The sequence below is a fragment of the Cygnus atratus genome, chromosome 4, assembly GCF_013377495.2.
Source record: "Cygnus atratus isolate AKBS03 ecotype Queensland, Australia chromosome 4, CAtr_DNAZoo_HiC_assembly, whole genome shotgun sequence".
Taxonomy (NCBI): Eukaryota; Metazoa; Chordata; class Aves; order Anseriformes; family Anatidae; genus Cygnus; species Cygnus atratus.
In genome coordinates, this window is record NC_066365.1 from 60211594 (window position 1) to 60235478 (window position 23885).

The 23885-nt window shown below is 35.1% G+C and overlaps 1 protein-coding gene across 2 annotated transcripts in view; it reads right to left on the bottom strand.

Moving 5' to 3' along the window:
* SLIT2 (slit guidance ligand 2) overlaps positions 1 to 23885 on the bottom strand; it is a 261157-nt gene that overhangs the window by 47598 nt on the left and 189674 nt on the right. Inside the window, exons 15-23 of one of the 2 annotated variants that reach the window (XM_035554545.2) lie at positions 20732 to 20882; positions 13601 to 13675; positions 10400 to 10543; positions 8338 to 8481; positions 7003 to 7169; positions 6011 to 6143; positions 2899 to 2967; positions 399 to 470; positions 106 to 177 (exon numbers count right to left, since the gene is read on the bottom strand). In XM_035554545.2, the coding sequence (XP_035410438.1) occupies positions 106 to 177; positions 399 to 470; positions 2899 to 2967; positions 6011 to 6143; positions 7003 to 7169; positions 8338 to 8481; positions 10400 to 10543; positions 13601 to 13675; positions 20732 to 20882 (1027 nt within the window). The remainder of the gene's footprint in view (positions 1 to 105; positions 178 to 398; positions 471 to 2898; positions 2968 to 6010; positions 6144 to 7002; positions 7170 to 8337; positions 8482 to 10399; positions 10544 to 13600; positions 13676 to 20731; positions 20883 to 23885) is intronic. The other variant, XM_035554559.2, reaches the window with a different exon arrangement.

The window sequence follows — 23885 nt, forward strand, 5'->3', positions numbered from 1 at the left end:
AATACTTGATAGATTTTAAAATCCAGTAATTTCACACAGATTTGCTATCTGCTATATGCAAATAAAAATTCTGGAAAATGACAATGGTTAAAAAATAATACTTACAACAACCTAAGTGATTTCAACCCATCAAAAGTCCGTGCAGGGATACATCTCAGGCGATTGTAACTAAGAATTCTGAAAACATACAAAATCCTGTCAGCAGGTAAATCAGGCATTCAGTAAACAGAATGCAGAGCAAGGCCGTAACAGCTTTTGCACACATAGGTCGTTAGGAAACAAGTTATTTTACAGCCTCCACAACAAGCAAGCTTTAATATCAACAAAATGCCCCTTCTTTCCGAGACAAATAAAACTGTAATGCTTCCAAAGTGTCATTGTTACATGTTTAAACTTACAAGGTGAGCAGCTGAGTCATGTTGCTGAAGCTCTGATTAGAAAGAGTGCTGATTCTGTTGTTACTTAAATCTCTATAAAAAATAAATTCAGAAATTCAGACCTTAAAATGACTGCCCAAGTCCTGAAACACTGGAAGTTAAACTGACAGACACATTACTTTTATTAGTAGAAGTAGTATCATAATTGGTATCAATATTTAAAGCAGCAAACATTTTTATTTTCACATGCCATATACAAGCCCAGCAAGTGTTTAGCTTGATCAATGAAGAGCATTTTCATTTCAACACAGATGAAAGAGCAGCGTGATGCATTCTTTTACAACAGCAATGTCCATCATGCTACTGAGTTAATAATGCAATCCTACATGAACCCAAGTATAGAAATAAAAGTGATGTTTTAAAGTTGAAATCATTTTAGTCATATCCTTAATGACACCTGAGTAAGTATCATATAGTAATCTACTTAACACTTACAGGCTGAACACATCAAAGCCCAGAGCTATTATTATAAAGAACACTATCTAAGATTTATAGCCTTAACATCTTTCTTGTTCAATATTCTAATGAATAAAATCTCAAGTGTAAGTATGATGGAAGCTGGAGTGGTATGCTGGCAGCTTCAAAGATGGTAGCTTCAAAGAAGATTTGAAAAAGCTGTACTAAATTTAAATAATGCCTGTTCTTTATTCTCATATTGTACTTTAGTTTTCATTTTATGCTGGCTATTTCACTGCTGTTTACCGTATTTTGTGGTGAAATTTAATTCTAAATCTGTTTAAGCATTTGTTTCTGAGGGGACCTTGGTATTTTAACTTAGAGTACTGTTGAATAGCAGTGTAGTATACATATTTCTCCACTTGAAATTTCATGAAAGCATGTAAGACAATTGACTCATAATAATAAACATACTAAACCATATATAACAGTGCAATCTATTCGTATGAGAAAAAAGAAATAAAAATTTTCCATATTAGTTGGAACTCAAAAGACTCATATGTGATTCCAAGTTCAGCCACAGAACTATGCATAGCGTTTTTGTTTTCGAAACACAGCCGAGGAACATTCTCAAATTCCAAACAGCAGTATGAGGATACATTCAGAAGAGATGACAATAATGTACCCCCACAAGTCTGGTATGAAGAGACTGTTAATACTCATCTTCTTTGTATTTTATTTACTGTTCAATTTATCAATTATTGTACTACAGCTGTCTGGTAAATAGTTTATGTGTATTTTCTGATTAAGAGCTAGTTATCCGATTTCTGACTACGTTTGTCAAAAACAGAAAAGGAGTAGGTACAATCTCTGTGATGGAAGCCCTGTCACTATTATTCTAATTAATTTAATCTCCAGTCACATCTCCAGCCTCCGCTGACATTATTACTGCATGCAGTCCAATCTATGTTTGCTTCCTGTATGTACCGAGATTCCGAAGTTTATATTTTATGTGTGCTTCAAGTTAGATCTTGCATAACTTCCCTGAATAACTCACAGAGACTTCCTAGGCCTACACTGTATACATTTGAGAATATTGCACGTTTCTCTCTCTCTCTTTTTTTTTTTTTCTTTCTTTTTTTTTTTTCCTGATGCTATTGGCAAAATATGAAAGTTTTGGAAGAATCTCTTTTCTAAATTTGTGACCATGACCACTTTTGTCTAGCATGAGGTAAATAAAGGAAATCAAGACCTTGTTTTTAAATGCCAAACTACTTTCAATTTTAGCATCAAAGCTCTAAAAACAGTCAAAAAGAAATTTAAGGGATTTTCTTACTCCCTACTTTTGTTACTTTTTTTCTGATTATACTGAAACCACAAGTGATTTCAGAATGTTATGCAGTTCAACCTCAGCTGGTATAAATTTTATGGTGCTAACAAAGGAATTACAGACATTTACATTGACAGTCTTCCTGTTTCTCCCACTTTGCTATTCTAAGGTGTGGAAATCATATTCAAATCTTTCATGAAGTGGATGAAATAAATTTTGGAGCAGGTAGTGATTTGCCTCAAATCACAGAGTGAGTCAGCAATAGTAAGGAGCTCTAGACAAGCTCTCTTCTTCAGTCATTAAACCATATATTATCGGAGAAACAGAAGGGGTTATATTCAAGTGTTACAACCATAGCATGTGCTATTCCTATATGAATACCACTGAATCTTTCTTTTATAAATAAAATAATTTCAGTGCCTTTATGGAGCTGCATAACAGAATACTGTATTACCTTAACACATTTTGTAAGATATTACATCTCTTTTCAGGTTAACTACTTACTTACTCTGTGGTGTAATCACTGCAATGAAATAGCCCAGCTTATAAAATGTGACCAAGTATGTCATATGTAGGATGTGATCCCATCACAAAATGTGTTCGGGCATTATATTTACTATAATACAAAATATATTTCATGCTTTTTTCTTACAACTAAAAACTTATATGATGAAGTAGGGGATTTTTTGTTTTTGTTTCCATACCGGTAGAAAAGGATGATATAAAACTACTTACATAAGTGTTAAATGCTTGTAGTTCGAAAGCTCTTTTGGAACAAGGGTAAACTGATTTCCATCCAAATAACTAAAATAGAAAAATAAAATATAGAGGTGTTTTGTTTTTTTCATTACAACAGTAGCATCTCCATGCACTAATTTTAAAATCCAACAGTACAGAAAATTTAGTATGAATACCTAATATTCCCATTTTGTAAGAACCCTTGAGTACAAATACTGTTTTTTAGAGACACAACTGAGGATCTGTAGCCTAAGATGCAAATACTCTTCTATCAGATATTATGAAGTAATAGTATCAACAGCTAACCCTTACATAGTAATTTTTGTTATTCTTAAGAGCTTTGCAAACTGAGTTCTTTATTTGCTCTATTTTATACATACCTATTGGTGAAAGGAAAAGCAAATATCTGACTTATATGACTTGTATTAAGCGTGGATTTTGAGATATTGCAAGTAGAAACACAACCTTAAATTTAAGACTTAGTCCTTTAATGTAGAAAGAGCATGGGCTGGTATCAGCTCTGAATATGAGCAAATTCATTTGTCATGCCTGTAATTCAGGTCATCTTCCATAATTTTTCCCTGTGTCTCTCATGTTGTGTCAGGAATGATATATCACAAGCCTGTTCCTCTGCAGTATGTTACGGACTAAAGACAGCAATCAATTACCCTTCGCTAGAAAAGTTCGATTTTTTTTTCTTCCTCTTTGTAGGTTTACAGAGCCTGTATTACATTACTTGCTCATATTCCATGCTCATAATTCTCAATAACAAACTTGCTCATCCTTAGAGTTAGTTAACAGGTGCAGAGCCATCAAACCATATCAGAACCTGAATTACAGGAAGAGGAAGGTTAACAGGTCATGCCTAAAACGCTTTCCAGTGTGCAGCCGGTCATTACAAAGCGCAAGTGGAGCAGCTCTTCATGTAACCAGGGCAAGTAGTTTAGAGATTCTAGGAACTGCTGAATGCACCCGATTCTTTGATATGGAGCACGCAGTGCGGGGCAGGAACATAAAAGGCCATTAGTTTCTCAACAGGGTTAAACTTGCCAATGGTGGCATTAAGGTGGTATTACTTGTGTCTCCCAGAACCTAAGTTGAAAACTACGCCCTCATTATCTCTGTACAAAGAAGATACTTTAGCAATCCAAATGATTGCAACACACTTGAGTTAATAGCAGTCTTGGCTACAGACATTCTTAGATGAATTTTGAGCTTAATGCCTTTAAGTATGCTGCAACATCTCTGGAAACTTTTACTTAACACAGTTAATGGATTGCCAGGCCAAAAAATAACAACCTACATCTAATCAACCTCCTTACCCCTCCTCCTGGATCCTGACTTTCTGGATGCTTGCCAAATCCAAAATGTCTGCTTATGTTAATGGCTTTACATAAATGGTGGTGAATGAACCACGGACATAATTATTAAAATATAAAAAACAAAACAAAACCCACAACATTTAAACTTTTTGAACAAATGAGTATTCAGAGGAAATTATTTTATCAGACAGATAAATTAGGATATATTGCTTTAGCTTCAGTAGAACTGAAGTACTACAAGCATCCACTTGGTTGATAAAAACTCCTGCTTGTTCAAATGAAGCAACTATTAAGATATTTTATAAAATGAAGGGTACATCTTGGAAGGGTTATGCATGCTAATGAACAAGAATAATCAATCAGTATGCAACTGCTAACAGGAACCACCTCCATTATCCTTTTGAAAAATATGCTAAATTGCATGCTTAGACACTAATTAAAGCATACAAAATTGTACACAAATGAGTTTTCAGTCACAGTCAGAGTTCCACTTGCACTTCCAAAAGCATCTCTCTTCAGATGCTTAATTTTACATTGCATTGATACCCTTACATTGTCAAATTGTGTTTATTATGCCAGACTATATTTAATTAAGTCATCTTCTATTAGAAAAAAAAAAAGTTATAGGCTTATATAGCTGTATGCTAATTTGAATTCTTAGTAATTTCTCTTCATTTATGATCAATTCCTTTTGGATGCTTTTAAGCACGAAATTACTGGTGGACATTTCAGAATCTTATATATAATAACAAATACTAAAATAATAAAACTGTTATAGTGATTTAAAAGTCAGTTATGATGTCTTCTAAAAAACCACTATGTTAATCAGTCATTATGAAGGATTAATAATTTAATACTAAACAATTGCGATTTATAACTCAGGATGACAATATGAACAAACTTTTTTTCTTGTCAATAAGTTCCAACTATTCCTTTCAGTTTTGCAACCATTTTTCAAAGTAGATAATGAAATCAATTTTTAGGTTTATACTTTCCCCTTGATAATGCATAAAAATTGACTCGTTTAGTTTGGTAAGTATCTATTCAGTCATGGTCTTCAAACAATGCATGAGGTACCAAACTTGTTTTTATATCAGCTTTATTGTCCATCTGCATATTCAAATTATATATTTGCATAAAACACACCATTTTATGCAAATAAATGCACCAAATTATATATTCGCATAGAATGTACCATTTTCTCATATAAAAACTAATCTTGAGTAATGAAATATTCCAGATAATATGACTTCCTATATGAAAAATCTCACTTTATATCTATTAAAACCAGTTTTTATAAAATATCACAAACCCACATTTATTATGAAAATATACAAACACTTTAATAGACTGCTGTCTTTTTGCTTTTGAATTGTAGTTGAACTTCTTTATTCCTTGCCATTAGAATAATGAATACAGAATAATCAAATTCATTTTTGCCTATAATTTAATCCACTGAAATATAATGACCATATTCAGTGACTTGACAGTTCATTGTTGGGGTTATAAATTCTGAGAGTGATTATAATTTTATATACATAGATTTGTAAAGCTTTGCAGCAACAGAGGATTCTTTAAGTGTTTTGAGACTTAGAGAGCATTGCTAATTCAAACATAACCTCAGAGTTCTCAAGATTCTTTGCAAGTCTTTATATCTACAAAGCGTTATATTAATAAATTTCAGCTGAACAAGTGAAGCCAATTCTTCACTTCTCCCCTCATTGATGAATCTGACACTATATATCTGACATTGATTTTTATGAAAGGGAAAAAACTGTGCCACTTACAGTTCAGTTACATCTTTTGGGATGCCTTTAGGCAAAGCTTTTAGGCCTTTGTTGCTGCAGCGAACTACTGTGTCTAGACAAGTACATTCCGCAGGACAGCGGGACAGTGGAGAACAGCTATTGTCATCATTTCCTGGTTAATAAAAACAAACAGATGCTAAGCTTGCCATGCAAATGACGTTTCAGAATTAGCCATAATGTCCCACGTGTAATTCCCATAAGCAAAAATGAGATTTTTGCATTATGATATCTCCATGGATGGAAAATATTCTCATCTCTATAAACCACTGCTCCAAGAATTTACATTTCAAGTAATGTTTTATTTAGTGTGATTTTGTTTTACTAGATAAAAATGTTATTATTTGGGAAAAAAAAGATCATTAAAGAAAGAACATAACTTAAAATGAAACATAATAAAGCAAAATATATGCTGATTTTCAAAATTAGCAAATAATTTAAAATAAACAGAGTCCCTTTAAAGTAAAGTTGCAGCCTTGAAAATTGACAAACTAATAATTTAAGAAATGGAAGTGTATGTGAGAGAGATGCAAGACAGAAACCATTATTTCTTTAATCGGTAGGGGGAATTTTGACATTCTCGAAGTCACAAACTGAGAAAAATAGCATGCATTTGATCAAGTTGCCTGAAAGAGTGCTTGATTCGAGCATCAACATTTGAAAATACTCTCATTTGAACTACAATTGATCAATGTATGTTATCTTTATATTATCTTTAAGTTATAATTACAGTATGGAACATAGGCAAGAAAAACTTTTAAAAACATATATACAGCAGTCATGTGCTTGCTAATCATCCAAAAATGGGTGAAAGGTTTTTAAACTGACATAGAAACTGAGCAGGAAACAATGATGAAGTGATTTAAAGAATACCAGTTGTCACTTCAAAGAATATTGCTTTGGGATCTACAGGAATCATGAAACTATCCATACAAAAGCTGAAGTTATAAAATTTTAACTATTAAATTTCTTACCATCATCACATGTGAAATCCTGAATTGCCACATCCTGGATAGGAATCTCTTTGAGGAAGTAAGGCTTTTGACAGCGAGGATTTCCTGTCACAATGCGTTTCTTCCTTAGCCAATCTCCAAGCCATGCTAGATGGCAGTTGCAGTTGAAGGGATTGGCCAAGAGGTTTCTGAGAACCACATGAAAGTTCACTTCTGATGACAGATTTTTTTTCATTCTAAGTATGCTATTTCTATTTTCAAAAACCTGAGCTTAAATACAGTTCTTCAAACAATAGTATGTACAAACCATAGATGAAAGCTGTAATTTAGGCTCTGTGTAGTAAATCTTGATATAGCTCATTTAGAAATAATTTAAAACTGTCAAAGACTTGACTTGTTGTCAAGCCACTCTGTACTGATAATACAATAATTTCATATAGACATGAAGTCTGATTACTTTACATTATTAGCTTTAACCTGACAACAGCTATTCCATTAATTTGTCATCTCAAGATTTCCATCTTTTATTTGCTCCAGAGAATAAGTTTCCTATCTAAAGTGACAGCTATGTTGATTACATGCCAGTTATAAAAATGAATTTACTTCTAGAAGTCTCAGTACTTTTGGCATCTTCTTACTTCAGCGTAAACATATTGACAATTCCATTATTTATAAACATGCCATCCTTAATATGCACAAATTAGTCACTTGGCGCAAAGTGTCACTTTTTATGTAAAAAGGGGATTAAGTACTTTCCTGAATGATGCTACCTACAGAAAGCATTTCTTCAGTAAACTGACTGGCAGTTTCTCACCCCATTTTCCCTTCCGTTAAATTGCACTGCATTTAAATAAAAAAAGGTACACTTTATTTTTTTTTTTGAAAATGAGACTGAAGCTTTATTATAAAACAGGTATGAATTAATATCTTTAGTAGTCCCACTGAATTTAAAATAATGATCAGACTGCAGAGTGCAAAAGGAAAGACAACATGGTGATTAGATCATCTGCAGTTGGCGTGAGGGGTGCCCAAATGTGGGTTTCTATGCTGGTTCAAATTAGTGGGCTTCTGTGAGCGTGGATAGCAGGACATTTTTCATGCTTGCTCAGGCACTTCTGGAAACCAGTCTAGAGCTGTGTCAAAGGCCACCAGGAAAACATACTTTTCTTGATGGTCCAGAAACTTTTCTTGATGGTCCAGAAACAACTTTTTCTGAAAAATCTGATTATGGAACTCATAATTTTCCCTTGACATAAGCTCCTATCGTGAAACTATATGGTAAAATATTAGTACAAGTGCCCCAAAATATTGATAGAGGTTTAAATCTGTGTTTGGTAAAAGATGAATGTGACTTACAACGTAGAGAGTGAATGCAGGGTGTCGAAGGAGCCTGGTGCCACGGTGGTGATCTGGTTGTCGTACAGTGAGAGCAGGCGGACGGAGCTCAGGCCTGTGAAACTGTCGTTCCCCACACAGCTCACACGGTTGCTCCTCAGCATCCTGAGAAAATAAGGCTCAGCATTTCTCAGCTTAGGGACAGTCAAAGCGCTCAATAATATTTTGTGTTATTACTGCTCTATTATTGAAATATAAACAACATGGGCTAGCTGACATTTCCTCTGTGCGCTTTGGCAATCAAAGAAGTTAGCATTAAAAAACTGTACCTGCAAATGCTTCATTTCTACTAGGTATAAATGTGAAGGGATGGCCTCTGTGAGGAGAGGCCTGGGGCTGCCCCATGGCTAGCCCCAGCCGCCACTGCAAGGGCCCTGCATGCCAAAACCAGACCATTCCGAGGAATTTGTGGTGCCTCTTAACCCATCAAATGAGTCTAGAGCACCTCTGAATTTAAGAAAGAGCAGCAAATGTAGGGGCAAAAAGGAGCAGCAAGGCCAGTGCAGGAGGAGAGAAGAGATGGAAAGTAGGGACCACCCTGAGCAGGAGGAGGGAGAGGAGCCGAGCAGCTGCTGGACGGGAGCCATAGCCAAAGGAGCAGCTCCCCAGGCAGGGGCTCAAGCCAAAGTGGTGGTCTGAGCAGGGGCTGGAGCTGAACCGCTGCCCGAGCAGAGGCCAAGAGGTGCGACTGGAGGGACTGCTACTGCTTGAGGAACCACAGTGACACCAAGGGAACTGAGTGTAGCGTGTTGGAGGGCACTGGAGAACAAAAAGGTGAGTGGGTTTCACAGAGGCAAGAAGTGATTTCCCCAAGTGTTTTTTTTTTGTTTTTGTTTTTTTTTCCCATAACAGAGTCAGTAATTGACAACAAAATTAAACTGACTAAAATTCTCCAAATCAGATACACGTAGCAGTCCCTACTTCCCACTTCATGTTCCTGAGCTTAAATGAGTCCGGAACTGCTATTTATATTGAGAAGAAGGCTGACCTCCCATGGTCTCTTCTGACCTGAATTTTCTTAGGATAAAAGATAGAAAGCACTTCCACTACATTCTCAAGTCTTTCAAATGAATGAAATTAGGCTACTCAGATTCCTTCTTAGCATGACTCTACTACTTAATAAAAATTTCAGAACATTAAGCAAGAAACACCTATTTTAAAATCTCATGCATCTGTTAGTAAACCACAGGAGCTTTAAAGCTTACTGTTTTTCTACCTGTCCTTCAACAAATGAATATTTTTTTCCCACACTCCTGTCTAACTGCTTGATACAATTTTAGCAGCTTTAAATGAAAAGTTAGAAATGAGAGGTCTGATTTATTAAGAATGCCTAATGTCTTTGGACAGCTGAAGCCCCAAAGACCGTCTTGGCTCTGGTCTGCTGATCAGAAGGACTGACTCCCGAAGAAGGCCAAGAAGCTGTGAATAGTATAAACATTTTTTAATATATATATATATATATTTTGAATGGAAAGAGCTAAACTGCCTTTGTGGAAAGAATGAAATGAGTTCAAGCTACAGTGCTTTTACTCTTCCCTTCACTGCTGAAATTACATTAAAATTAGTTAGGAGAGAATCATTTCCCATATTTCAATATCCACCAGAATCATTTTTTCCTCTAGCAAAATATCCAATAATGGTTGAGCTGGATTGACTCAGAGTCCATTACGTAAAATGTATAATTTCCATGCAAAATTCTGTTAGTTTCAAGCAGATGATTATTCCCATTTCCGTTTCTACAGTTGTATATTTAGCCATTCTCAACTGCTTCCTCATTTAAGAAGACACATAACCTTTGTAGTCTAATAACCACAATGAGAACTTCAGCTACGCTATATCAATAATTAATAATTAATGAATGCTTATACTCTCTATTATAAGCTTTGTGTAAAATAGGGACAAAAAGTAAGATATGCTTGAGTATAGCTAATCCAAAATCAAAGTTTTCAGGACAGATAGAGTATTACTTAAAAAAATACCTGGCAGAAAGGAAGGATAAGGACACTCAAACAATTACACTTACAGTGTTTTAAGACTTTCCAGTCCTTTGAACATTTTGTCTCGAACACTTTCCAAGCGATTGCTAGTGAGCAATAGTTCATTCACACCAGAGGCTCCATCAAATGCTCCTTCTTCGATATCTGTAATCTTGTTATTGCTCAGGTTTCTATTACACAGTAACAGAAGCAGAGAAAAGCATGTTTGTTTGTTTGTTTTTATGTACCATAAATGGACTGTTAAATGTTGCAGGCTGCATAGATTTCAAGATAATTGAGCTACTGAGTAAAAGCAACAAATATATTGTTAAACTTTGAACAAGAAAAAGCAAAAGTCAATGCCTTGCTAAACTACAAAAGTGAAGATTTTTAAAGCAAAATTTGGAAATTGTTTGCAATTACCGAGTACATGCTGCTGCCACACAAAAACATATTTTCATAAAAAAAAATCTGAATCTTGTCAATGAGTGTATATATATATATATATTTTGTCTCCAATCCTTGTAGCATTATTAGACAAATGAATAACAAAGCGGTACTGTATGAGTACTAGCACAACTAACTACTCTGATTTCTTTATTTCATCTCGGTAGACATAAGAAAACAGTATAAACAGCAACATATGTAAATGAAATGTGTGAATGTAAACAGTAAATGAAATGTTAATCATTTCTGACATTAGTAAAAAAAGAAGGGTTTATAAGCAAGAGTTCATTTATCTGCAATTTGCATGCAAAGCAGATCAAAAATGTGGGAAAATGTCCTATAATACTGCCAAAATATTTAGTGTTTGTGGATTTTAGTTTAAATATGGAAATTACATCCCAAATGGAAAGTATGTGTACCATATATACCATAAGCATGCACACTCAACAACACACATTTTCTTAAAGACTTTTAATTGTATTCTTGCCTCCTTCTTTTTTTTTTTTTCTTTTCCAAGTAAATCTATTTATACTTCTATCTTGTTGAGAACAGTTAAGAATGTATCTACACACTAAACAGTGTTATAATACACCAGGGATTTTTACAAAGCTCTTAAGAATGTTCTGAGAAATCTAAAATACAGTGAAGCTAAAAACTTTTTACTTAATCTAATTAATGATGTTGGGAAGAAAAACAAACATTATTTGATGCACCTTTTTGAACAGCATTTTAATTGTTCACATCAAGAAACATTTATTAGAATAAAAAGTCTCATGCTTGCCAGTATGAACGGGTGCCATTATCTAAGACATGGAAAAGAAGGAGCTGTGGCTTTGTCTGAGTGCTGACTAGCTGTAATTTTACATACACCTTGCCTGTGATGAAGAATATGATCATCACTGTCATTTAGTTTCACAGTGTTCAGTCTCCTGTAAGGTGCTGCACAAGACTGGAAGCAAGAAATACATTATTTCTCATCTCAACTGACTTGTGCATGTCAAACCCTTGGTTTCCTAAAATCTTACTTGTTCTTGGCGTAGCATGGATATTACTTCACCTACTTCACATTTTAAGGGACATTTAAAGTGATATTTTAAGGATTAATGTTGCATAACTAATCAATGATGCAGTGCATACACGTGCTTTATTGCTGATGAACCATCAAATCAATTAAACATTTAGGCCTCAATTTTTCAGTGTCATTTGTGCAGAACGACCTTTGCACATATTTGAACCTCCAGAAGAAATACGAGCTCAACGCAAATACAGAATTCACTCATGCTATAGTCTATGTAACATCGCCATCTCACTGCTTTCCAGTCAAGCTTAACCAGTCTCTAAATTGAAGAATGTTTTAACAATCGATAACTATATTAGGAAGTTATGGAACACTAATGTTAAAAATGTTAACTTTGCAGTAAAATTTTCCCAATTTTTTTCTTCCTCAATTATACAATTCAAAGCTCTTCGGGGTTCCAGCAGACAGCTGCACTAAGACTGATTAATATTTTTACTTTTTTTCTTTTGTCTTTAACACCTTCTCCTCAACTAAAAAGCAGCAGACAAACTAGCTTTAGATGATATGAAATGTTTATTAACCTAGCTTTATAGCTTGATATATAATTACTGGCAATATATTCTCTTTTCTCTGTTTTTCTTAAATACGAAGAACTGATGTGTGTGTGTGTATTTGTATGCTACTTCAAGTATTTTATTTATTTCAAAGGCATGTTGTAGCTCTAAAAAGTGCTATTCTGAGATGCTTGAGGAATGAAGAAAACTGGGTATCTACTGTACAACACACTGCTGAGCCATGTATTCCTGCATTCTTTCTCTAAGTATCTCAGCGCAGACCCAAATTGCCAAGGTATACTTAATTGGATAAGTCAAAAGCAAAATTTTTTAAATCTTTGGTCTTCTACCTCAAAAATCAGCGATAAGTATTTAACTGATTATGATCATGATATCTGCCAGACAGGATGTGGATAAGGCTAATAAGTAGTTAACTACTTATTAGTAGTTGGCTCCTCTTGAAATTTTAGTCACTAGTAGCACAGAGTGAATTTTTACAAGTGGTAGTAACTGGGTGACTACATTCAGAAAAGCAGTGCATCATTTTCATTAATCTGTTTTAGCTCACACCTTTCTTCATTTACTATTTATGCTTGGATTTAATCCTGAAAAGATTGAGCACAGAGTCACTAAGTAACTAAATGATATGCTCTTGAATGGCTGCCATATACCTAAAGCGAAAGAAAAACTTTTCATAGGTTTCTTGTTAATAATATCTGCAACTGGTAAGATTATAAACAAATCTTGGAACATCAGCTGTGGACATGGATTTACATGGATCAAACCATTTTTTTTTCTCAGTCATATAATTTTGATATTCTCCTCTTCTAATGACAGTTTAATGAAGCACCGAATAAAACGCATGTCTTGAATGTGCTGAAAGAGGCAAAACTGCCTGGTTAGGGGGTAGTACAGGAAGTTACAAAAGATTACTAGAACCTTTTTTGAGCAGCTTATGCTCAGCTCCCTGCTGTGGCTGCATAACAGACCAGCTGGCTGGACAACGCAGTGAAGGCGCTGGAGCTATACCATGAGAAGTTGTTACTGGGAATGTCTAGTCCCATAGAGAAGAACTGCCATCTCTGATCTACCTCAGTGATTCATTTAAACCCATTCTTGATTTTTGATTAGAACATACAGAGTCTTTCACAGATGAAAACTATCAAAGGAAACATAGCAGGTAGTTAACATGCTATCTGAATAGACAAGGTCAATGAAGTTGCACTTACATTTTACGCAGTTGAGGAAGCTTCTTAAAGATTCCAGTAGCTTCCAGGACTGAAAATTCATTGTTATTGAGTCGCCTACAAGAAATGACATCAATTTCAGAAAAAAATATTCAGCCATTGGTAGAGAATGTTCCACACTAAGGGAGCTCTTCAGAATGGTTTAACTGAATAGCTGGTATTCAACTGGTAGCTAAAGAACAATTCAGTATATACTGACATTTCTAATTCCGATAATTTCCATGAATGACATTAATGAGACATTCTCATTAGTTAAAATTAGAAATACATAAGACATATGGAATCAAAAACAGATCACAAAGTACCATACAACTAAAACTGCAGAGAAATCTAAGATGTTTTTAATTTTCCTTTTAAGGGCAGAAAAACAAAAATATAGCTAGGGAAGGGTTCCATGGCAATTTATAAATAAAAATATTTAAGAAATACATATAAGCCACTGAAGACTAGTTTACTGTTCTTTAAAGGATGTCAGGTGGGGTCTGCCAAACATCTGGAGGTGCTCACAGTACACTATTTACAAGAAGGAAATAATTACTGTATGCTCATTGCTTCTCTGGAATACGGACTGAAACACAGTGCATAGGTCTTCCGAAGAATTTAAAAACACTTCTCTGACCATGGTTTATCTTCTGACCACTAAACCGAACACAGAAATTGTGCAAGAAATCATTAAGTGTTGCTTTGTAACAAGAGGCTATACTATGAGCAACAGACACTAGCCTGAAAGATTATATGGATTTTTATCCTTCCTGCCCAGGTATCAAGGTTGTTCTAGTATAGTGTACCTTTAGTGGCTGCTGGGTTAGGGGACCATCTATATTTCAAAAAATATGTGCCCTGACCCAGTGTCCTCTATTTCCTCTCTTGAAAAGAAAATGAAAATTATAAGTCTTGGACACTATATGTTTTAATGGAGTCTTTTTATTAAGGAAGCATGTTTTTCTAGCTGTTATTTAGAGATCTTAAATAGGAAGGAAAAGAGATGACTGAAAAAAATCACTGTGAAATGGAATTTAGCATAATTCTTAAACCAGAATGCTTTTCAGAATTACCTTATTGCAAGAAAAGATAATAATAATAATAATAATAATAAAAACAACTTAGAAAACAGGAGAAAGCTGCTTGTTCATCCTTCCTTCCTGCTCACATTCAGTGATAGCCAAAAGGGAAATTAAGGTTGTAAATCTGAAGGTATGGCAGTACAATAGTTTCGGCACAGAACCAAACTGAGAGAAGACAGGAAGACGGTTTTGGATATACATAGAACTTTTGTATACTATACTGAAGTACAACAGATATGAATTTAAAAAAAGGTTACCAGTTCTGAAAATCAGCTGGATGAATTAATGTGATATTGGGACCATATCAAATAAATCCTTGCACAGCAGCAATTAACAAAGCAAAATCATCATTGTAAATTGCCTTTTTTTTTTTTCCTGTGAAACAACGAACAACAGAAACAACAGAAACAACAAACGTTCTATAAAAGCTGACATTTTCAAATAATTTTCAAGTGCTATATCATCTGATAGAATGACTTGCTTGTGAAGACATCTATTAATTCTAATAATTCTTCCTTGCTGTACTCTACTGCAAATTATTCTAACCCCACTAGAAAAAGGCAATTTCTTCTTATTTCCAACAAACTTTTCCATATTAAAAATAAGTTAGTATATCTGTCCCTAAAGTTTCTTTCGCACAAATGCATCCAATCCTTTCATTTTTCATAGACCATAGAGTGGTTTGAGTTGGAAGGGACATGTTAAAGACCATCTAACTCCAGCCCCCCCTCTACCGTGGGCAGGGACACCTCCCACTAGACCAGTTTGCTCAAAGCCCCATCCAACCTGGCCTTGAACACTGCCAGGGATGGGGCGTCCACAGTTTCTCTGGGCAACCTGTTCCAGTGCCTCACCACTCTCATAGTAAAGAATTTCTTCCTGATATCTAATCCGAATCTACCCTCTTTTAGTTTAAAGCCATTCCCCTTTGTCCTATCACTCCAATCCCCGACAAAGAGTCCCTCCCCAGCTTTCCCATAGGCCCCGTCTAGGCTGCTCTAAGGTCTCCCCAGAGCCTTCTCTTCTCCAGGCTGAACAACCCCAACTTCCTCTCAGCCTGCCTTCATAAGAGAGGTGCTCCAGTCCTCTGATCATCCTTGTGGCCCTCCTCTGGACTCAACTCCAAAAGGTTCATGTCCTTCTTGTGCTGGGGTCCCCAGAGCTGAACACGGCATTCCAGATGGGTACTTGTGAGAACAGAGTTGAGGGGGAGAATCACCTCCCTCAACCTGCTGGCCATGCTGCTTTTGATGCAGCCCAGGATATGGTTGGCTTTCTGGGCTGCAAGTGCACATTGCTGACTTACGTTGGTTTCTCATCAACGAACATCCCCAGGTCCCTCTCCTCGGGGCTGCTCTCAATCCATTCTCTTCCCAGCCTGTATCTGTGCTTGGGATTGCCCTGGCCTAGATGCAGGTCCTTGCACTTGGCCTTGTTGAACTTCATGAGGTTCACATGGGCCAACCTCTCAAGCTTTTCCCTCATAAGTCTTCTTTTTTTCTTTTACTCCTTTATTTTTTTTTTCCACGTGATCCATATCCACTGTGAAAACTGAAGTCTGTAACACAGCATTCCAGATAATATTTTACTACTGTTATGTACTGCAAAACAATTACCTCATATAACTTACTACACTCCTATACACATACATCTCCACATGAAATGCGTAGCAGTGCCAAGTGGCACTCAGTCATCTTTAATGTGTATGATGACATCACAACAGCCTTTTTTCTTGAACTACTGCCTACTTATTCCTCAATCTTACATTTGTGCTGCTAATTAGTCCTACCAAATGTAATATGTAGGATTTGAATTTTTATTTTATTTAAACTAGTGTTAGTCTACTTTTGATATTAGAGAGCAATTTTAAGAATTGCCCATGTATATTGAAGATTCTGAGTATTTGAGAAGTCTCTCTATGCTTTCCTATAATGGAAAAGAAGCATCAGTTGAATCACTGTATTGTCTTTGGTTAAAACTGTAACACAAATCATATCTTCTCTCAGACTTTGTGCCTATGGTGATACCACAACACATGCATCATCACTGATGATAGATCCACAAAAAAGGGACATCAAGAGTTACAAACTGTGTTTGTGGTCAGAAAAATGACCACATGGATCACATGGCATTTCTATGGCTAGAGATTGCTGGCTTTGGATATGGAATTATTAAATACTTGTGCAAGAAGATTTCATTGTATTATTGCGGTAAGTGATACTGCATACCCAGGAATCAAAATTATCACAGATTATTGGAAAACTACCACATGTGGTGGTATCTTTCTTTCTGGAGCCCATTGCTCTACTGATAAAGGTAATAATGACAGTTGCTACCTGCCAATCACCAGATCATGAAAATGATCTTAAAAATATTTGTATGTGTTTTATTCAAAGAAAAGTACTGAAATGCCATTCTCCAAACAGAAAAGCAAACAAAAAAGCATTTGATGATGATGTCTAAATGTTCTGGCTTTCAGTTTCATTTGATGCTTTTCACCGTTTTGTTAACACAATAGACAAGATTTTGGTACAATAGTTAAGTCTTCTTGGAAGGCTATGTACTGCATTGATATTCTGTAGGCTTCAAACCATGAAGTATTATCTTGTTAGGATCTGGTGTTTCATCAGATATTGTACAATGATTTTTAAAAAAATGAACATATAGGACTAAAATTACTTTTATTTAGAATTTCTCCTGGAGACTCTGGCTTGAGTAATTTATCAAATGCTTGTTTTCTCATATATTAGTATGCTGCCTGAAAAATAGTTTATTTCTGGGACTCATTTACAGACTTGTACTTTATCTCAAATACTTCAGTGGCAGATTAGGCAGGCTTTCTGGAAGACTATGAGCAAGCAACAAAATAGAAATGGTTAGCACTTGACTTGTTTAAACATTTTTTCACCTTTTACAGTCAAGTATCTGTCTTGAACTGTATTATTATTATTATTATTTTTTAACAATAAACTAGTTTGAAGATACAGTTTTTTGATATGGTGTTTTTTTTTACTGTTGTAATCTATATAATCAATACTCTAGCCAGTTTATATGGCCAAATAAGCAGGTAGGAGAAACTGTGATGAGGAAAAAAAAAAAAAAAAAACCACCTTCAAACTCCTTTTCAGAAAACTTTCCTGTTGTTCCTTGCAATTTGTTGAGCTGAAACACCAAAGTTTGCCATTTCATGTGAGTACAGAAAGAAGAAATTATTTTCAAGATAACATTCTAAAAACAGATTTAAAAGAAGCATCACAAATTTTCCTGAGCTGTAGACTAGAGCAATATTTTTCACTACATCATCTCTAGAATGACAGATAAAAGTAGTTTGTCATTTTTAGTCCATTAAATTGCATGTTCCATACCATATATTTTGATGCTACCAATGAAGATGTTTTCTTATATCAGGCTAAGAAAATATTTATTTTGTTCCTTATGTTATCTTCTACTGATTGAAAGCCATGTTGTCTTAGAGGTTCCAGGATTCTTGTTACTTTCTAAACCTTCTGGGATAAGGGATGGAAGGAAGCCTGGACTTCAGAGATCTCCAGAGACTGGAGATCTCCAGACAATATATTTGAGAAAAAATAAATGTTTGCCAGAGAAATCTAAAGAAATCTTGCCATTTCCTTGCTTTAGATCTTTGTTTCCAAGCTCCAAGAGTATCAGCTCTAAACAATACCCTGCAGAAAATAGTCTAGCCTTTGTCCTCTCTGTTAGAGAAGCATTAATGTCACAAGTATCTTTCTCACAAATTTGGTCAGTAAAAGAAAAGAAAGGTTAACTAGCTGTTCTTTTCATATATGTCAGTAAGTGAGCTGGAAATCACAGAGTGACCCTAGAACTAGACTGAAGTCCCAAGGAGAGCAACAAAATCAATGTATAAAAGACAAAGAATAAGAAGAGGAAATTAGGGGAAGAGATGTGTTTCATCAGTGAGTCAAATACCAGAAGAATATCTTTAGCTATGGTAATTGGATTTTTAGAAGAAGTTTAAAAATGCAGAAATAATCTCACTACCCCTCTAAAATACTTTCAAGACTGTTGAAAATTTTCTTGCATTAAAAGACTTGAAGAACAATCTCTACAGCTTATCAAGAAGAAGGTTGAGAAGTGACTGTTAAAGTTGAAGACCATCTTACTTCGATGAAGTACTGGATAGAAAAGAGCTCTTTTTCAGCAAAAAATATAAAAGGAGCAATGATGGAAATTGAAGAGAGGCAGATTCCAACTGAAAGTAATGTTTTCATTTTAAAAGATTTTAACATAGATGAAGGGAGTTGATTAACGTCTGTAACATTCTCAGGGAGATGGTACATTTTTATCCTCTGATACCTTTAAACAAGACTGGATGCTTCTTTGAAAGAAGTGCTGTAACCGGACATGAATTATCTTTTAGTTAAACATATTTTTTTGTTGTTGTTGTTGCCTGAAATTAGAGAGCTTAGGATATACAGCAGATGAGGCTTGATGATTTCATTGTTTCTTCTGAATTTAATATATATGGATCATAATTATAGAAATAAAACACTCCAAAGTTTATCTTCCACGTGTAAATAAATGAATAGGAAAACCAACGACTAAAACACTAAATTAAGGGTATTATTTCTTCATAGCAGAGAGAATTAAATGGGAATCCTGTTAAGAATCAAGACAATGCATGCCTGTCACTTCAGCAACTCCAACTCTCATCTCTTGGTTCAGTAACTATAATTTTTACATCCATTACTTTATGTACTCCTCCTACAGTCTGACCTGATACCCATTTCATCAGTTTTTATTCTTGAATTGAAGAATAAAATGTCAAAATATTATAGCACGTTACATAATTTTGATGAGTATTTTTGTCTTCTTTTGAACTTTACAGTGAAATCAACAGTTTAAATGTGGCCAAAAACTACAGTTTGGTTCTACCACATATGCCATTTTTTCTCTTGAATCTGCTATCATTCTAGGTACAATCAGAATTGCCACTCAGATTTGTAATTATAACAACACCGAGTTCAACTCCTTCTCCCAGCTCAGTCAGACAAAAATCTCCATCTCTATTTACTCATTATTTCAACTTCAAATTCCTTTTCCCATCCAGACATTCAAAATCCCTAACCACAGTCTCATTATTCATTGCTGTACAGTTGCTTTGATGCCAGCTGCAGACTGTCTTTGAAGATATTTGCCATACTGTTTCTCATCTCACCCTTGTGGGTCACAACTTTATCATAGCACTTCTGTCTCCATCTCTCTGTCCCCCCCTCTACTACATCAAATCAAAGTACATCTTTTGCACCTTAACATTCTGCCTTCTTCTTTACATTAAATATTACAAGAAAAACAGCTATTTCCTCCTTTTTTTGCTCTGCCAGTGATGGCCACTTTCATCTCCTGCCTTTCTGTTGATTCTTCAAGCATCTCTCTGCATTCCCTTCACTGTGCTTTGCTCATGGGAAAAGCTTGTAAAGCTGTCTTAATTTTATTTTTGAATCCCTCCTTGAATACTACTTCAGTTGTAATGCCTACAGATCATTCCCATATGGCACTTGTTAAGCAAGTAATAATCTGTGACATCTTTTCTGCTCATCTCTGTTCATTATATTATTATCTCATCTTAACCCAACTCTGTCTTGTCTGGTTTATCTTCCTCTGGTCTCCTGCCTGACACATAATGTGAGCTTTGCATAACAAGAGTCAGCTCTGTTTTATTTAACACTTAGGTAGTGCTTTTTAAGACGGAACCCTGGTTGCTGGATGTCCTACTTGACATTGTAGTTAAAATAAAAAGTATAATAAATCCCACCACCTTTCCAAAAATTCCAAGTGGGTAGTTTGTGTACTGGAAAATGGCACTGTAGAATAGTTACCTTATCATAATTTTTAAGGCTTAATGGTACAGAAATGGTGCATAACTCATTTTTATTAACATCTAGCCCTTTGAAATTCAACACAGAGGTTAACTTTTGTTATTCAGAAAAGTAAAGCTGTGGTTTCATATTTGAAAATTTTAGATGGCCTTTCCTTAAGCAAATAATGCTTTATTATGGGTTCAACTTACAACTCTGCTGTGTACTGGGGGATGTGATCAGGTATTTTGTTGAGTTTCTGATTGGAGCAGTCCACTGTGGTCCCTTCACAGCGACATTTCTCAGGGCAAGCCAAATCTGCAAAGCAGTCTCCACTTAATTTGGATCTGTAATCTTCAGTGCCTGTGGAAGAGTCAAGTCAAAATACAAATACTGAGTCAATAAAGTAGGAGATTTGTTTCTTGTGAGAAGGTTGAAAAGATGTCTGCAATGCAGATAATGGGGGGGCAACTTGGGAAGTGTATGATAAACTTTGTGATACTGAACAGACACAGGGGCTTCAAGAGAGGGTTAAGTATAGGGGCTTAAGATATGCTGGAAAAAGAAACCGTGACCAATTTCACATAACAGGATAACATAACTTGAGCTTTTCACAGCTGTACTTTCTGCTGATTGTGTTGTCAGCCAATCTAGCCTTGTTTATAGCTAATCACACAAATGCCACTGATTCTTTTAGAATTTATTTTCTTTCACAGTATCAAGAATAAATGCCACCTTTTCTCTTTCTCATGTTACAAATTTGTATTGTTGACTGGACTTCATTAACCTCTGTGATTTTTTTTATTGTCCCAGCCCTCCACATCATCTCAAACACATAAGATTGAAAGTCTTATCTTCAGCTTTAATTTTTAAAAAATGTGTGATCCTGACTTAAGCCTCAGCAGCATGCCATGCTGTAGAAAGCTGCGTGACGTTCCATGGTGCTTGACAGAACCATGTTTTACTCATACCTCACAACCACATGGTTAGATCAAGCACAACAGAAAATCTCGCTACATTATCAAAACTGCATCCATTAGGCCAAGGATAAGAGCAAGGGAAAAGAGGAAGGAGTAGGTATAAGTTATAGAAGCATTTGAAGTTTAATACTTGCTTACATGACATGGCATTCTTTTCACTGAATGTCCAGTGCCACAGTAACAGTATTACTGTCACAGATTAAATTAATGTACAAAGAAAAAAAAAAAAGAAAGAAAGAAAGAAAAAGAACCACATTGAAAGTTTCCTCCACCATTTCCCAGAGTCAGTCAAAGAAAACATCCTAAACAGATCAGGAGAAAACATCCAGTAAGGAACTGAGGGTGGGTGACAAAGAAAACAAAGAGAAGCTGAAAGGACCTGTGGGTTCTTCCTGGACAAAGGTGAAAAGACTGAGACTAGTAGAAGGTGCATCAGGGCTGGGAGGTACATTGTGATTTAGCTCAGACACTGAACTTTACTTACAGCCAAAATGGTGAACTCCTGCAAAAGTAAAGATAGCCAAGAAGGAAAGAAAGACAGAGTAATCCCAATTAAGACAAAAACATGAACTAAGCTCTCATGTTCCCTACTTAACTTTAGTTTGATTAGGGGATGTTGCTAAGGGGTACCATCTTCAGCAGAGAGAAAAAATAATTAATTTTAAGTGGCATTAAAAAATGAAGAAAAAATTGGGGTTAATTACAAATTTCATGGAGGAAAATTATGTCTCCCATGCACTATTCTTCATTATTTCAAATCTGTTTGTTAGAAGCTGTTCTTCTTTGAACATATATATGCCACTTAAAATACTTAATAAACCAAAGAAACATGGGAGAAACAGATAGCTCAAGGGTAGAAAAAGCAGTCGTCATTTATTATTATGTCTAGCATTTGCAAATATCTAAGTAACACATATGATATAGCTAGTTGGAATATTTCTATGAGCTAGCAGATAAACTACTTTTCTAAATTCACGATTTAATACTTGTTTAACATTTAGTCTTCCAAATTAATATACTGAAATTCTATAAGGAATTCTTAGTATCTACAGAGCAAGATCTCACTATAACATATTTTTAAAAATATTAAAAATATACTTGACTTTTTAAAGAAATGTTAATATTTTTACTGTATTTACTGAAGCATAGAGAAGTATTTTTAGCATTTTGTAATACTCATGAGCAAGGCTACAAATACTTTTTTTTTCTTCTGTGTCCAGAATAAATCACTATTAGTAGTTCAAAGTAAAAAACTAAAATATTCAGGGACAAGATCTTCAACAACTGAAAGAATTTCATGCAGCATCTCCCTGATACCTGATGGAAAGAGAAAGCACACGAACTGTATTTCAAGAAGCAAGTCTGTAGCTGCACTTTTAGAATGATTTTAATTTTATTTATTTATTTTTTTTCAGGAATAGCATTTTTTAAAGTGTACGTAAACAAACCTAAACTGCATGTGTGGCCATATTATAAACAGGCTGTGAAGACATTTGCTGGCAAGAAAACAGTTCTAACTCAGACACAAAAGTTGTGCTGGCAAGGTTGAGTAGAAGTCACTCTGTGGCAGGAATACAGCTGTTGTACTCATTAAGAAATTGAGTGGTAACTACAGGTTTGAGAAACTGTATCCCTCTCTGTTTTATGCTGCTTTAAAACACGTTTTTTGCCGCTGCCAATCCTGACAAATTGCTGCCTTATTTTGTATTTCAGTTTGTCTTTTCTTCATATTCTAACCAACGTATTAGTATGAAGGCATGGAGAACATAATTGCTGCAAATTTAAGTAACTCATCACACAGCATTAGGAGAAGAGCTGTTAAACATAGCAGTTTAAAAGACAAAGACTAAGACCAATCAATAAATCAGTACTTCAGACACTGCAGAATGACAATATACCTGTAGTACTTGAAAGAACAAGTGCACTGGTGTCATAATCAATTATTGTAGATATTTGTCTGGATATTAAACTATGGCAGAAAACCCTGCTTGCAGATCTCATACTGTAATTCATCAATAGATTCATTATGCCCTTGTTTATTTTGCCAATAAATTATTTGTAATCTGTTAGGAAAATAATGCAAGTGCATTTTTTTTTAATTAAGAAATCAGTGCACACACCTGACAAGCAAGGTAAAATAAATAAAGAAACATATTTCAAAGAGCTAGGGCCAACATCAGTTAATCTGAAAACATCATAGGCTTTTTGTAGCTTTAATCAGTGTGTAAATTACTGTTTCACCCCAAATCTAAAGTAATATTTTCTTTAATGGAAAACATTTTTGATTAATTGTGACTCATGTGTCACCGCAGAAGGCCTTTAATGAATATTAGGTTTCTTTTATAAGCGTTCCACTGTGATTTCACAAACACAAGGAGAGTAAGCA